This window comes from Carlito syrichta, unplaced genomic scaffold (genome assembly GCF_000164805.1).
Source record: "Carlito syrichta isolate Samal-C Ts95f unplaced genomic scaffold, Tarsius_syrichta-2.0.1 Scaffold306821, whole genome shotgun sequence".
Lineage (NCBI taxonomy): Eukaryota > Metazoa > Chordata > Mammalia > Primates > Tarsiidae > Carlito > Carlito syrichta.
In genome coordinates, this window is record NW_007250917.1 from 397875 (window position 1) to 414689 (window position 16815).

The 16815-nt window shown below is 49.0% G+C and overlaps 1 protein-coding gene across 1 annotated transcript in view; it reads right to left on the minus strand.

The window, feature by feature from the left end:
- The window catches only part of EP400 (E1A binding protein p400), a 117488-nt gene extending 111658 nt beyond the window's left edge, over window positions 1–5830 (minus strand). The window contains exons 1-2 of the mRNA XM_021715187.1: window positions 5788–5830; window positions 3605–4970 (exon numbers count right to left, since the gene is read on the minus strand). Of these exons, the coding sequence (XP_021570862.1) occupies window positions 3605–4939 (1335 nt within the window). The 5' untranslated portion in view covers window positions 4940–4970; window positions 5788–5830. The remainder of the gene's footprint in view (window positions 1–3604; window positions 4971–5787) is intronic.
- Between the last annotated feature and the right edge of the window lie 10985 nt (window positions 5831–16815).

A 16815-nucleotide genomic window follows, 5' to 3' on the forward strand; every position in this document is an offset into this window, starting at 1 on the left:
CCCGCAGGCTCAGGCAATCCACTCACCTCAGCCTCCCAAAGTGCTGGGATTACAGGCTGAGCCACCGAGCCCGGCTATGCCTTATTTATAAGAGAAAAAATAAATACATTTCCACTAGACAAGCCTGGTGGAAACCATCTTAACCAAGTGGTTAAACTTAACATTACCAGTTGCAAGGCAAGGTGACATCATGCCCTCCTGAAATGACACACTGAGATAGATATATCACCGCTTCTATGGTATTCCTCTCAAACACTTGATCCAAATATGATACAAGAAAACGTCAGACAATCCCACATCAAGGACATTCTACAAAAAAAAAAACTGGTCTGTGCTTGTCATGGTTAAGGTCATGAAAGACTGAGAAACCTGCCCAGATTAAAGAAGAATAGAGAAGCATGACAACTAAATACAGTGAGTGATCCTGGATTGAGTCTTAGACTGGGGGAAAAAATACTATAAATAAGGTCACCATCAGGACAAAAGATGAAGTCTGAACATAAAGTGTGGATTGAATGTATTACTTTAAAGTGCCCTAATTTCGACCATTGTACTGTGTTTAGGCAAGAAAATACCCTTACCTAATACATGAAGTATTCAGAGATAAAGGCATATAACAGAAAAAAGTTGACAAATGGTAAATCTGGGTAAAGCCATAGGAGAGTTTTAAAAATATTTATTGCAACTTTTATGTACATTTGAAATTAAGAATAACCCAAAGAAAAAAAAAACAAGGATGAAACTGCTTTCACAGTCCAGGATAATCTATTCCAAAGCTAGAATTTGATCTATACTTTTAAATTATTGGCATTACTAACATGAGTAACTTTCACAAAGTTAAAAATAACCAGTTTGCATTCACTGAACATCCATTTAGAAGCCTATGGCCTTGATGACTTCAGAGGTACACTTCACTTTAGTATTTCCTCCAGCTATAGAAAACATCAAGTTATCATCTGCTTTCATCTTTTTTTCCTGTTGTTTTACACTATTCTCAAAACACAGAAAAAAGACACAGAACCAACATTTAAAACACATGGAATCCCGAGCATACATTCAACAGGACTTTACATATTAGATGACATGCATGCTAAAAGCTACTACCGCATTACGAGGATACAAAAAAAAGAATGCACTAAGATCTGTGTTGTCATTTATTCATGCAATTTACTTTTATAACTGTATATGCAGGAAAACTTTTCTACTTTGTAAAAATAAGGAATGGGCTCTGGAAAAAAAATGCTGACAAGCAAGTAGTAAATTGAAGGTTAAAATATCTGGATGAAGGAAAAGTTTGGGATGAGACTACATTTTAGAACCATCGAAAAGTACCTGAAATGGTTGCTGCTGGGATGAAAAAGCAGCAGAAACCTTTGGCGGAAGCTGGGTTGCTATAGCAACGGGAGTCCCAGTCTGCCCATCCTTTCCTGTCACAACCTTTACCTGAGAGGAAATATTTTGAGAAAAAAAGGCAACATAATTTTTAAGACTGCTCAAGATTCTGTTAGAAGTTTACTGCTGCTAGCTCACCGATGTTGGGTGTTTCAAATTGGAATGTTTTTGCATCAAATCCTATAAAAGGATACTGAACTAACAGAGATGTGTAACATAACCCAACTCAACTGCAAATCTTACAGGAACTGTAATTTAGGCCTAAGTGCAATTATCCTTAGACTCTGCAACTTTAAATTTTTAAAATGGAAATGGCAGACAGACTTCATGTAACAAAGCCCTAAAAACTTTTGTTTTTTTGGAGTTGGAGTCTCACTCTGTCACCCAGGCTGTAGGACAATGGTACACTCATGGCCACTGCAGCCTCAACCTGCTGGGTTCAGAAGAGCCTTCTGCCTCAGCCTTCCAAGTAGTTGGAACCACACCCAGCTAATTTTTTTATTTATTGTAGAAACAAGTCTCGCCAAGTTGCCCAGGCTGATCTTGAACCCCTGGACTCAGGCAATCCTCTCGCCTCTGCCTCCCAAAGTGCTGGGATTACAGGCGTGAGCCACCACGCCCAGCATGCCTAAAAACTTTACAAGCAATTGGCAAAATAGCCACTCTGTTATATATAGGTTCAGAATGGCAAAGGTCTACTTCAGGAGAAAGTTATAAAAAATAATTTTTTCTTTATAAGCACAGATAAAGGGGACTAAGCTTACAGACAACATTGGTGTACAAGACAATAGAGGTGAAATCCTCAAAATAATCATATAAACCTTTTGAAAAATAAAAAAGGCCTATCCTGGAAAGGGTGTTAAAGAAAACACAACATGGCAAAGCCACACAAACACATCCATAAAAATTGTCAGAACTGCTTGAGCAAAGAGACTAGCTTTTGCTCACCAAAAGCCGATTTCTTTGCAGAAGAGCTGATAAAGATTTAAATTATTTTATCTATCTCATAAATCAAAATGAGCTTCACCAACACAGTGTACACTACACAAGACAAAGGCACAAAATACAGTGCATTACGGTACAATTCACTCTCACCTCGTTGTTAGAAGTACAAACAAAAGGGTCTTAGGAATCACAATGGTCTTGAGACATCTCAGTTGGGGAATTTACTATGTACCCATTCCAGGCACCCAAAAAGTATATTATCTAAAAAAGGTTCTACTAGAAATATCACTAAATAGGTATTCGCAAAAGCAAGTTTAAAGTATGACCCAAATCTAAAACTACATCTAAAAATTGAAGAAATTCTCAAAAGTAGCTTTTTGATATAAATCTTTTAATTATGAAGATCTCATATAAACATATCTAGTAATTTATAATTATGGCTGGTATACTATAAAACTCTGGTGACTCTCATCCCTATTTGAAGCCCACGTTGATGGTGTTTTCTTTTTTTTTTGAGTTGGAGTCTCACTCTGTCATCCAGACTGGAGTGCAGTGGCCGCTCCCGGCCACCACAGCCTCGACCTGCTGGGCTCCGGCGATCCTTCCGCCTCAGCCTTCCAAGTAGCTGGAACTACAGGCGCGCACTACCACGCCCGGCTGATTTTTGACTTACTGTAGAGATGAGGTCTCGCCAAGTTGCCCAGACGGGTCTCAAACCCGCGGGCTCAGACAATCCACTCATCTCAGCCTCCCAAGGCACGGGATTACAGGCTGAGCCACCGGGCCCGGCTTGATGGTGTTTTAATGGAAAGACCTGTGTAAGTAATACGTGAAGTTTGAAAACCAGCCAGAAAGTGCTAAGCCTCATACATCTGGCTTCCCCCACTGCAGCAGGGCTGGTGACACCTGCCAGCATCAGCCACTACCTACAAGGGGAAAACAGTGGATCACGTTAGCTGAATTCTCTGCACCTGAGATGACTCCTTGGCTCCCCATGAAAACATTCGGTGTTGAGGCAGCACTAATCACAGCACCACCATGCACCTTCCTCTCGACACACTGCTGTGCTCAACAGCTCTTCTTTTTCACGGAGAAAGCAAAATCCACTCTTCAGTTTTACTCATGGATCAAATCCTTATGAAACCAAAATGTTACATACTCCAGGCTCCTAAGTTATTCTTGAATTCACGACTACACAGACGCTAATCTGTTTCATGTACATCTTTTAGAGTATCTTTTAAAGTACTGTTAAAGCACTGTTTCTTACCTCATCATTGATAACCTCTGATTTCTCTTCCTCCTCTTCCTCTTCTTCCTCCTCTTCTTCAATGTCCAGATCATTCTGTCTAAGATATGCCTGTAACGGGGCATAATGCTTCTTCTTGAAAGCTAAGAAATCCATCATGTTCCCTTGAAAATGTTGCAAGAAAAAGAGCTCAATCAAATATTCCCTGAAGACCTCCTTCAGCGCCTCCATTTCTTTGTAGTGATAGTCCAGGCACTGCTTCCTCATCTGTGCCATCTCCTGGGAAGCTGGGGGGATCTCCTCCAACTTCCTGGGAGCCTTCTTCATGGCTGTGCTCCCCACAGAAGGGAGGGGAAGGCTGGAAAGGCCTGGGGTCACGGTGGTCCTGGAAGGACTGGTGGGCGGGGGCGGGGACGTCATCCCAAACGCCGATGTCCCCCCGGCCCCGGGGAGCAGCATGCTGGGAGTCCTCTCAAAGCCCAGGGGTCGGGTCAGCGGCTGCCCCTGCAGCACCTGCTGCTGCTGGATCAGCTGGCCCTGGATAATGCTGCTGATCTGGGGTGGCAGGCTCGCGGTGGTGATGTGGCTCGGGCTGGCCAGGGGCTGCAGGCCGGTCCCACCTGCGGCTGCAGGGCTCTGAGGGCCCAGGTGGTGGATGGTGCCTCCCGCCTGGGCATGAGACTGGGAGAGCCTCCGCTCGCGGACTGCGAGGGGTGCACCCGCATGCTGGAGCTGAACCTGGGCTCCCTGGGCGATCTGGGTGAGTCCAGACCCATCCTGAAACACAAAGTGTCCGCCACTCGACGGGCTCAGACTGATCTGTCTCACCAGTACACTAGCGTCCACAAACCCTCCCGTGGGGCTGCTGCCACAGATGCCCAGCCCAGGGCCAGGGCCACCTGCACGCACACTCTGCAGGGTCTGCCCCGGCCCAGGGCTGGGTTGCGTGGGACTCTGGGTCTGAACCTGCTGGGACAGCGGCGACGTCACTTGAATGTACGATGGGGACCCATGCTCAAACCGCCGTGGCTGAGCACCAAACTGGAAGCCCGGAGAGGTGGGGCTGGGGAGCGGCAGAGGGGCCAGCGTGATCTGCTGGCTTCCTCCCACAACGGGGCCGACGTTCTGCAGGGTGATGTTCACATTCTGCCCAGCCGCGGGGCTCCTGCTCATCAGCTGCTGGATCTGGTAGCTGGGGGACTGGGGTGCAGACGGGCTTGCTGAGGGGGCGAAGGGTGTGGCTGGGGAGGGAGGCAGGGTTGGGTGGGCCGGCTGCTCATCCCCCTCGCTGCCAGTGAAGGACCTGGACCTCTGCAGCTGGTGCTGGACATTCTGGGGGCCGCTGCCATGGTGCATGGTCACCACCTCTCACCCGACAAAGCGTCTCCTGGAAATCAAAGAGAGAACCAAATGACTCCAAGGTGGCCACAGCACAGGAATTCCACTCAGTGGCACTGAAAAGATGATCAGAAGGGTGTTCCCACAGGCATCGGATTCAAATGACAGAAGACTCAACGAAGTACAGAGGTGACCCTGACCACCTCCTCCTGTGCAGGCAGGAAGTGTGTCCTCAGCCACTGCTGTGCCCGGGGCCCAGACACGGCCCAGTGGGAGTGGGTGGGGGATCCAAACCAGCCACTGGGGTCAGCACCCAGCATCGCTGAGGACGGCAGCTAACCTGCATGGGAGACTGGCAAGACCACCCATGAGGTAGGCCTGATCCTACCCCACTCAAGGATGGGGACTGAGTCATGGTGCGTCTGTGAGCTGCCCGAGGTCACACAGCCAGCAGGCAGAAAGTAGGATCTGAACCCAGAACACTTGCTCTGTAGCAGAAGACCCATTTCCTGCTGAGCTGGTCATTCCTTCTGATGCCTCAGCAGCAGAGCTGTCTGTCAGCTTCTCACTGTGGAGGGACAGCCTCCGCCCAGCAGGCACACAGTGAGTACTGGTGAATGAAGGGTGCAGCACCACCTCACCAGAAACAGGCACCCAACCCTCCCCAGCCAGCAGTTCTTTTCAACTTCCAGGCTACCTCAGTTGCAAACACTGGCCAGGCACAGTGGCTCACACCTGTAATCCCAGCACTTTGGGAGGTCGAGGCAGGAGGAATGCTTGAACCCAGGAGTTTGAGACCAGCCCAATACAGTGAGATCTCGTCTCTACAAAAATCAAAAAAATTTGCCAGGCATGGTGGCGCACACCTGTAGTCCCAGCGACTCAGGAGGCTGAGGTAGGAAGATCGCCTGCACCCAGGAGTTTGAGGTTGCCATGAGCCATGATCATGCCACTGCATTCCAGTCTGGATGACAAAGTGAGACCTTGATTCAAAAAATATATAAATAAAAATGTTAAAAACTGCAAATATTTCCCTTGTAAATTCAGTTCAAAAACACTGAGCCCCAGCCGGGCTCGGTGGCTCAGCCTGTAATCCCGCGCCCTTGGGAGTCTAAGGTGAGTGGATTGCCTAAGCCCGTGGGTTCGAGACCCGCCTGGGCAGCGAGACCTCATCTCTACAATAAATCAAAAAATCAGCTGGGTGTGGTAGCGCATGCCTGTAATTCCGGCTAATCTGAAGGCTGAGGCGGAAGGATCGCCGGAGCCCAGCAGGTCGAGGCTGCAGTGGCCGGGAGCGGCCGCTGCACTCCAGTCTGGGCAACAGGGTGAGACTCCAACTCAAAAAAAAAAAAAAAAAAACTGAGCCCCAATTGTGAGTCAGATCTTGTGCTCCTGGAGGACAGCAGAGACAGACGGGTAAGATGATCCTATGCCAGGAGCTGGGATAAACATGAAAGGAAGTCAGGCAAGGTGGCTCAGCCTGTAATCCCAGCACTTTGGGAGGCAGAGGCAAGAGGACTGCCTGAACCCAGGGGTCCAAGACCAGACTGGGCAACTTGGTGAGACCTCGACTCTACAATAAATCACAAAATTTAGCCAGGTGTGGTGGCAAGTATCTGTAGTTCCAGCTACTTGGAAGCCTGAGGCAGAAGCCCAGCAGGTAGAGAGGCTATGGTGGCTGTGGGTGTGCCATTGCACTCCAGCCTGTGCGACAAGAGTGAGACTCTTACTCAAAAAAAAAAAAAAAAAAAAAAAAAAAAGGAAGGAAGTCTGGAGCAGAAGGCAGGGAATGGCCTGAGACCTCAAAGTCTCCCATGAGAACACATCAAGAGCAACAACTTCAAGAAAGGGAGAGAGAAAGGGAATGGCCAGGGCCTGGCTCTTATTCCCTCTGAATCCTCTCCAGGGGTCTGTAAACTCTCTGAAAGGCTGTGCCACGGCTTCCAACAGACCAGAGGTCAAACACTGCTTAGCACAAGTAGACAAGACACAGTGGTGGGACTGAGAAGGGGTCGCCGAGGAACATCAGCTTCCAAGACAGGATGTCCCAAGGATGGAGTGGGCCAGGGCAACCCTGAGGAGAGAGGGGTCAGACCGGGGCCATGGCTCCAACACTTGCAGGGGCTGGTCTGGAGGCAAGCACTGGCCACCATCACTGCAGCCCCTCAACCTGTCCACTCTCCTAAGAAAAGCACTGGTGCTGGTGCATGAAGAGGGGCAACTGGCACTCAGCTCGGTGCCAGGATTCGAGAGGAGAGATGGGGTCACCATGCCATGGAGAGTGGCAGCTGCTGCTCGAGTTCAGCTAATTTCCGTCATAAGGAGAAAACCCCATTCATGTTTCAAGAGAAGCAGATGGAAAACACTGAATCCTGGGGCATAACTTAGCACTGAGCCAGCAGGTGGGAAGCTACACCACCAACGTTCCAATTCACCAAGTCACACTGCAGAGCCAGCCTGACCTGGGTACCATCATTTAGACTTCTCAAGTCCTACCGGACACACCCCACTGCCCCTGTTCTCTTGGGGTTTTTCCACTCCCAGCCTAGCTGGACAGTGATTGAAGAGCCTCTTCTTGCACCCCTAAGACAAACAGGAGCCCTTTTCATCTTAAGGGCATCACTGGTTACTGCTAAGAAAATGGACAAGGGATTTAAAAAAAAAAACAAAAAACATGAACCTACATAAGTTATAAAATTTACAGGCCCAGGTCCCTGGTTGAAATACACATAAGAGCCGGGCTCGGTAGCTCAGCCTGTAATCCCGTGCCTTGGGAGGCTGAGGTGAGTGGATCGCCTAAGCCTGCGGGTTCGAGACCCGCTTGGGCAACTTGGTGAGACCTCATCTCTACAATAAATCAAAAAATTAGCCTGGTGTGGTAGCGCGCGCCTGTGGTTCCAGCTACTTGGAAGGCTGAGGCAGAAGGATCGCTGGAGCCCAACAGGTCGAGGCTGCGGTGGCCAGGAGCGGCCACTGCACTCCAGTTTGGGCAATGGAGTGAGACTCTAACTCAACAAACAAACAAACAAGAAATACATATATAAGTGAAATAAAAAACTACAGAACGTATGAATGCATACATATATTCCTAACAACCATCAAAAATAAATGCATATGTAAACTAGCAGGAAAAAGGCATGCTCCAATCAGATGACCAGATTCAGCAGATGAACAAGCTGCAGAAACATATCTTAAAGGGGAAAAGAGACAAGAGAGAAACAGCTTTGCGGGTGCTGGGGCTCACACCTGTCATCCCAGCACTTTGGGAGGCGGAGGTGAGAAGATTACCTGAGCCCAGGGGTTCAAGACCAGCCTGGACAACTAGGCGAGACCTTGTCTCTACAATAAATTAAATAATTAGCCGGGCATGGTGTGCATGTAGTTCCAGCTACTCGGAAGGCTGAGACGGAAGGATTGCCTGAGCCCAGCAGGTCAAGGTTGTAGTGGTCATGAACATGTCACTGCACTCCAGTCTGGGGAACAGAAACGAGACTCCGACACACACACACACACACACACAAAAGATCCACTGAAACTTATCAATATATTAATTCTGATCTTCACCTGATGAGCCCCACAACAGAACACAACTCAGTGACACCAAGGAACCAACTACTGACATACCCGATAACATGAATAAGTCTCGGCACCAGACGGTACCAAGCCAGACTCAGGACTACGTACTGCATGGGTCGCTGGCACAGCATTCTGGAAAAGGCAAGTGTGGGGACGAAGATGAGAACAGCTTGACAAGGTCTGAAGGTGGAGAAGCTGCCCAAGAAAAAGTGTAGGAAATCTTGGGGTGAGAAACTGTTTCTATCGCCTGATTTGTGATGACAATTACAAGACACAACATGTTTATCCAAAATTCTCAGAACTGCACAGTAGAAGGCAAATCATACCTCAATTTTTTAAAAAATGGTTCCTAATCTCAGTGACCTTATCATCAAGTTACAGAAACAAACACAATCAATTATAATGTAAAGAAACTGCCTATCTAAATCATGGCACAGGTACCCCAATGGACAGCAATGCTACCAACAAAGGCTAAACAACTTCTAAGTTTTTAATGACTATATTTTTAATTTCAACTGAATTTTTTTTTTTTGAGTTGGAGTCTCACTCTGTCACCCAGACTGGAGTGCAGTGGCCGCTCCCGGCCACGGCAGCCTCGACCTGCTGGGCTCCAGCGATCCTTCCACCTCAGCCTTCCAAGTAGCCGGAATTACAGGCATGTGCTACCACGCCCGGCTGATTTTTTTAATTTATTGTAGAGATGAGGTCTTGCTGCCCAGGCAGGTCTCGAACCCACGGGCTCAGGCAATCCACTCACCTCAGCCTCCCAAAGGCGCAGGACTACAGGCTGAGCCACCGAACCCGGCTTCAACTGAATTTTTAACTCTCCTAGTTTTAATTCTTTTTTTTTTGAGTCGGAGTCTCATTCTGTCACCCAGGCTGGAGTGTAGTACCTACCTTCCAAGTAGCTGGAACTACAGGTATGTGCCACCACGCCCAGCTAATTTTTCTTGTTTTATTGTACAGATGAGGTCTCACCAAGTTGCCCAGGCTGGTCTTGAACACCTGGGCTCAGGCAATCCTCTCACCTCAGCTTCCCAAAGTGCTGGGACTATAGGCTTGAGCCACCGCACCCGGCCCTAATTTTAATTCTTAATTCAATTTTCTACAGAGATGCTGATACATACACACACACATATACTTGAAATGCATCAAAAACTTTATAAAAGGTATGTGGATGGATGGGCGCAGTGGCTCACGCCTGTAATCCCAGCACTTTGGGTGGCAGAGGCGAGAGGGATCTATTTGTGCCTGAGAGAAACATTCAAAAAAGGTGAAGAAGTGCTTCATCAAACACCAAGTAATAAAGTTGCAAGTCCCCAACTCATCATTCAGCTGTTTCTTAACCCTTTGTACTTGGAGACATTTCACAGATCCCCTACCAGCAACTCAACCACACTTTTCTACAAAATAATGAAAAACAAATCACCTCGTATTAAATAGTACAGCACTGGAACCAATTATGTATTGTAATATTTGACTTATAATGGAATTTTGGACATTGAGGAACTTATTTATGACAAGAAAATCAAAATGTTATATCTTACATTTTTCTACCATGTGGCAGTCACTGACATGCATTGCAGGTTTACTGACACATGTTGGGCAATAAGAATTTGTTTGACATCTTCCACTTCGTGTTTTTCCACTCAAGCAGACGATGCAGTCTCTCCTTTTCTTCCTTCCACATTAATAATATGTAATTTATTGTCCGGTCTGTTGTTCAAAGATGTGGAAGAACACACTCGTGATTCCTGAAAACCACTTCTCAACTGATCGATCATCATCTCAGTATCTATTCCATCTCTCTGCTTTTTCGTGCAATTTAAACAGAAAACTTGAGGGAAACACACATTTTTTAAAAAGTGGGCCAGGCATGGTGGCTCAAGCCTGTAATCCCAGCACTTTGGGAGGCCGAGGCCAGAGGATTGCCTGAGTCTAGGATTTCAGATCAGCCTGGGCAACTTGGTGAGACTTCGTCTCTACAATAAATCAAAAAAATTACCTGGGCGTGGTGGCACATGCCTGTAGTTCCAGCTACTTGGAAAGCTGAGGTGGAAGGATCACCTGAGCCCAGCAAGTCAAGGCTGCAGTGGCCATGAGTGTGCCATTACACTGCAGCCTGCGTGACAAAATGAGACTCTGACTCAAAAAAAAAGAGAAGAGAAAAGTGTGCATTTGCCTAAGTTTGTCTTGTATAATCGCCAGAAATTTCTTTACGTCCCTTGAAAGAGGCCATGAGAGTAGTTTGCTAGATTTATGATGTCCCCTCAGAGGGGACATTCCAAGCGCAGAGGGCTGTCTTTTTTTTTCCATTGCCCCCTAAGAAACATTTTTAGAAGTTTCTCTCCTAATCACTCCCCTCCACAAAATTTCAAAACCACAGCTTTATTACATATCTCTCCATGTGCTAGGACCCTCTGGGAGGCTGCACACCATTGTAAAATCTTAGTTTTTTCACCTCTCTTCCAAGAACAAATTTTCATCCCCTTGAGGGAGACAGTGCCCTCAAAGAGAATGCATATTCTGATGAACAGAAAGAAAGAAAAATGAATACCAAATTGGTTAGTTCTGTGGAGGAGGTCATGAACAGGGAGAAAGAGCAAAGAGAAGCTCTATAGGTATATTACTATGTTTGAATATCTTTCTTTCTTTTTTTTTTTGATCAGGAGTCTCACTGTGTCACCCAGGCTGGAGGGCAGGGGCACGCTCCCGGCCACCACAGCCTTGACCTGCTGGGCTCAGGCATTCCTTCCACCTCAGCCTTCCAAGTAGCTGGAACTACAGGCACGTGCCATCACGCCTGGCTAATGTTTTGATTTATTGTAAAGATGGGGTCTCACCAAGTTGCCCAGGCTGGTCTCAAACCCGTGGGCTCAGGAAATCCTCTCACCTTGGCCTCCCGAAGTGCTGCATGAACCACCGAGCCTGGCCTTGAATATCTTTCCATGTCAATTACTCATACAACGCATTACTCACAGCACAAGAAAACACTGGAAACAAACAATCCAAATGTCCACCAGTGGGTGAATGGATAAACAAACTGACACACTCACATCAAAGAACAGACTCAACAAGAGAAACAAACAACTGGTACCTGCAGCAGCTCAGGTAAAACTTAAATGCATCATGCTCAGTGAGAGAAGCCAGACTCAAAAGGTTCCACACTGAATGATCCCTTTATACGACATTCTAGAAAAGACAGAACTATAGAGGCAGAGACCAGTGGTTGCCAGAGACCAGAAGGATGGTTTAACTACTGAATGGTAGTACAAGGGAATCTGGCGTGAAGGAACTGTTGTATAGCCCGACTGCAGTGAAAATTACACATTTGTCAAAATCCTCAGAACTCTACATCAACAAAGCAAATCCTACACTGTATAAGAAACAAAGCTAGCCCGGCTTGGTGGTTCAGCCTGTAATCCCGCGCCTTGGGAGGCTGAGGTGAGTGAACTGCCTGAACCCGCAGGTTCGAGACCCGCCTGGGCAACTTGGCGAGACCTCATCTCTACACTAAATCAAAAAAATGAGCTGGGCATGGTAGCGCGCCTGTAGTTCCAGCTACTTGGAAGGCTGAGGCAGAAGGATCGCCGGAGGCCAGCAGGTTTAGGCTGCGGTGGCCAGGAGCGGCCACTGCACTCCAGTCTGGGCGACAGAGTGAGACTCCAACTCAAAAAAAAAAAAAGAAACAAAGCTAAGGCCAGGCACGGTAGCTCACGCCTATAATCCCAGCACTTTGAGAGGTCAAGGTGAGAGGGCTGCCTGAGCCCATGGGTTCCAGACCAGCCTGGGCAACTTGATGAGACCTCATCTCTACAGTAAATAAAAAAATTAGCCAAGTGTGGTGGCACACGCCTGTAGTTCCCAGCTACTTGGAGGCTGAGGGGAAGGATCATCTGAGCCCAGCGGGTCGAGGCTGTGGTGGCCGAGAGCTTGCCACTGCACTACAGCCTGGGCGACAGAGTGAGATTCCAACTCAAAAAAAAGAAAGAAAGAAAGCTAAATACATTAGAAGTGAGAATATGGAAAGCCCTTTCCTTCCAATCTGAACATAAATTATTTTAAAACTAATTTTACAACAATGAACCAAAACAAGACACAAACTTCAGTAGATTAGAAATACAGCAGAAACCATGAAGGGAGGAAAGCTGAGCTCACAGGCCCAAAGGATGCCTGGTCCAGAGCAAGCAGTGAGAACCAGGTCTCAGCTCCTAGGGCAAAGGGGACACAGGTGCCTCCACAGGCAGCTGAGAAGCAGGGTCACATGCCCCAAGGGAAGCCAAGGTCACTGCTCTGCCACCTATGAGAGGCTTAAAAGCGCTACCATCCTACCTTCAGCTGCAGCCAGCAAGCAGTCAAGAAGCAGGTCCACCAAATGTCTGAGCACCAGGTACACAGGCACAGCACAAAACAGACTGTGGAGCCTCAGGGGAAACAGGATGCCCTGCTTCCAGTTGAGCACTACATTCCAGGGCTTGAGCTGGGACCGAGGAGGAGAAGATTAACTACCACAAAGACAAGGCCCTGAACATAAATAAAGCTGGGTATCAAGAGGCAAAGGGAAAAAACACAATGCACATGCCAGGAAGCAGAACGGCAGACAAAACCCATGGACGGACGGTCCTTCTGAAGCAATACCACGTTGCCTGCGTGGAACTCAACCCTTGTACAGACATCCCTGGCACAAACAGAAGCAAGACTCAGTAACTAAATCCTTGAACAGCCTCAGGCACTCCCACCATCAACTTGGCCCAAGGAACTCCCTCCCTTTTTTGCACCCCCCCAAGTCAGGCACTCACTCTGTCTGTCCCCCAGGCTGGAGTACAGTGACATGATCATGGCTCACCATAGCCTCAGTCTCTTGGGCTCAGAGCAATCCTTCCACCCCAGCCTCCCAAGCAGCTGGGACTATAAGCGCAAACCACCATTTCCAGATACATTTTTTTTTTTTATTTTTGGTAGAGGCAAGGTCTCACGATGTTGCCTAGGCTGGTCTCGAACTCCCAGGCTCAAGCAAGCCTCCCAAAGTGCTGAGGTTACAGAAGTGAGCCACCACGCCCAGCCCTCCCTCTCATCTCTACCTACAGTGCATTGGAGATACAAGAATGAACAAAGCACAGGTCCTGTCCCCAAGAAGGGGGAGGAGGGAGTCAAGCATGAACAAAGCACTACATTCCAGATAAGAACACAGTGAGCTGGGCTCCGTGGCTCAGCCTGTAATCCCGCGCCTTGGGAGGCTGAGGTGAGTGGATTGCCTGAGCCCACGGGTTTGAGACCTGCCTGGGTAACTTGGTGAGACTTCATTTTTACAAAAAAAAAAAAAAAAACATTAGCCAGGCGTGGTAGCACGCCTGTAGTTCCAGCTACTCAGAAGGCTGAGGTGGAAGGATCGCCAGAACCCAGCAGGTCGAGGCTGCCAGGAGCGGCCACTGTACTCCAGTCTGGGAGACAGAGTGTGACTCCAACTCAAAAAAAAAAAAAAAAAAAAAGAACGCAGTGGAAGACACCTAAGCAGAGTAAGGGGAGGGAGCTGCTGCAGGGAGGCAGGCAAGCTGCTGCCATGCAAGGCAATGAGGGAAGACATCTCTGAAGAAGCAACTTCTGGAAAGAGAAACTCGGGGCTAAGTAAGGGCCCAATGTGCTTGGCAGAGGCAGCACGTGCCCAGGCCCTGAGCCAAGAGTGCTTGGTGACATAAGATCACAAAGACAACAGATGCCTGACAACAAAAAGCTGCACAAGCCACCTTAAGAATTTTGGGGCTGGGTCCAGTGGCTCATGCTGGTAATCAAGGCCAGAAATTCGAGACTAACCCAGGCAACATAGCGACCAGGCAACATGGCGAAACCTCGTTGCTACAAATAATCAAAAAATTAGATGGGCATGGAGGCACGTGCCTGTAGTTCCATAGTCTCAGCTCCTCAGGAAGCTGAGGTGGAAGGATCACTGAGTCCAGGAGGCTGAGGTGAGCCATGAGCATGCCCCTGCACTTCAGTCTGGGCAGGCAACACACACACACACACACAGGCTTTTTTCCCTAAGGAGGATGAGAAGCCATGAAGGATTCTGGGCAGGAAAATGTACAGGCTGTGATTTCTGCTTTAAACACATCACCCAGCTGCTGTGTTGAGAGAAAACTGCACAGCAGTCAGGTGTGAGCAATTTGCAAAATGGCAGATCAGGTTCAGGACATGAACAAAATCCATAGATTCTCACAAGGAGTTGTAATCAGAGTGCCACAAAGAGTGCCAGAGTGCCAGTCAAGGAGCTGCTCTTGACTGAGACAGAAGCCACCTTCGCACACAGCAGAGCAGCAGTGTAAGACGGAGAGATCTCACCAGGAGACACACACCCAGGACAGTGGACATGTGATGCCCAGTCACACCAGGATGAGATCATGGGCTTACAGACCTGAGAAGGAGCCAAGGACAGTTCTGAGGCATCACACTACAGGTGAGGCAGACGGGGAAGCAGCAAGGAGACGGGGAGAAGCCAAGCAAACAGCAGCCCCACAGAGACTGTTCCACGGAGCTATAAGCGGCAGGGCCAAGGGTTGACAGGGCAGGCAGCGTAAGCACCAGGAATCCCAGAGTGCACTGCTTCAGTGGTGAGGTCGGGACCAAAAGTTTAACTCAGCTGGCTCAAGGGACCAGAAGAGAAAATGGCGACGAGCACAAAAGTCCTCTCCAACCCTGCACGAAAGGATGTTAAGACTTCCAAAGGGGGGGGGGACAGGGGTATACGTGGATGAGAATACTTTGGAAAAGATAAACTGAAAGCAAGACTGACGCTGAGCACAGAGACTCACACTTTACTTCCAACACTTTGGGAGGCCAAGGCGGGAGGATTGCCTGAGCCCGGAGTTTGAGGATGTGGTGAGCTGTGACTGTGCCACTGCACTCCAGCCTAGGGGACAGAGTGAGACTCCCACTCAAAAAAAAAAAGACCGAAGAATGTGAAAGCAATGGCCTGGGGCAGATAAGAAAAAGTGAACCAGTACTCCCACGCCTTTGGGAGGGCTGAGGTGAGTGGATTGCCTCATCTCTACAATAAATCCAAAAAATCAGCTGGGTGTGGTAGTGCACGCCTATAGTTCCAGCTACTTGGAAGGCTGAGGCGGAAGGATCGCCGGAGCCCAGCAGGTCAAGGCTGCGGTGGCCGGGAGCATGCCATTTCCCTCCAGCCTGGGTGAAAGACTGTCTCCAACTCAAAAAAAAAAAAAAATCAACACAGAACAAGTGGCCATAAGCAAACTGTTAACTGTGCTTATCTCAGGGTAGTAAAATAATTTACAGTCCTTTGTTTTGTTTTAAGTTGGGGGTCCCACTCTGTCCCCAGGCTGCAGCGCAGGGGCACGCTCAAGGCCACCTGCATGACCAACACAACCCAGACCAGCTAGGCTCAGGAGATTCTTCCTGCCTCAGCCTATAAAGTAGCTGGGACTACAGGCGTGCACTCCCGTGTCGGGCTAATTTACAGGTTATTTTTGGCTTTATTGCCCGGACTGGTCTCAGACTCCTGTGCTTCAGGATTCCCAGCCACCCTCGTCCTCCCAAAGTGCTGGAATTATACGCATAAGTCACGTGCCCAGCAGGTGTAGAGCTTTTAAAACACGTTTCTGGGCTGGGAGGGTAGCTCAAGCCTGTCATCTCGGCACTTTGGGAGGCCGAGGTGAGAGATTCGCCTGAGCCCAGGGGATCGAGACCAGCTCAGGCAACTAGGTGAGACCTCATCGCTACAATTAAAAGAAAAATTAGACGAGCATGGTGGTGCACGCCTGTAGTTCCAGCTATTTGGAAGGCTGAGGCGGAAGGATCGTCTGAGCCCACTAGGTCGGCTCTGGAGTGGCCGTGAGCATGCCACTGCACTTCAGCCCCCGGCTCTCCTGAGCCTACGTGCACACCACAGAGACACTACAGAAATCATCTTACTGCCTGAATTCCTTAACGATGTCAGAGAATACAAATGAGCAAGAACAGAAGCCACCCGTGGTTCTCGGGTTAGCAACGTCCTGACGTCCCTGTTCTCACTGACGAGGACACCCTGGGCAGGGCCCGAGGAACACAGACATCCGCGGGGACCGAGCGTCGGACAGAGGGGCCAGCAGCCGCCAGGCCAGGGGACCGCCGCGAGTCGGGGAAGGGGCCTGCGGCCACCACGCCGTCCCTCGGGCCCGCGATCCCTCCGCCTTCCGAGGCACTGCCCCCGGCGGAAGGCGGGAGCCGATCGCCCAGGCGACCGGGCGACGACTGCCCGGCGGGGTCCTCTAAACCGCGGGCGCCGCCGGCACAGGCAGGCCCGGCCCCCGACCCCGGCCCCC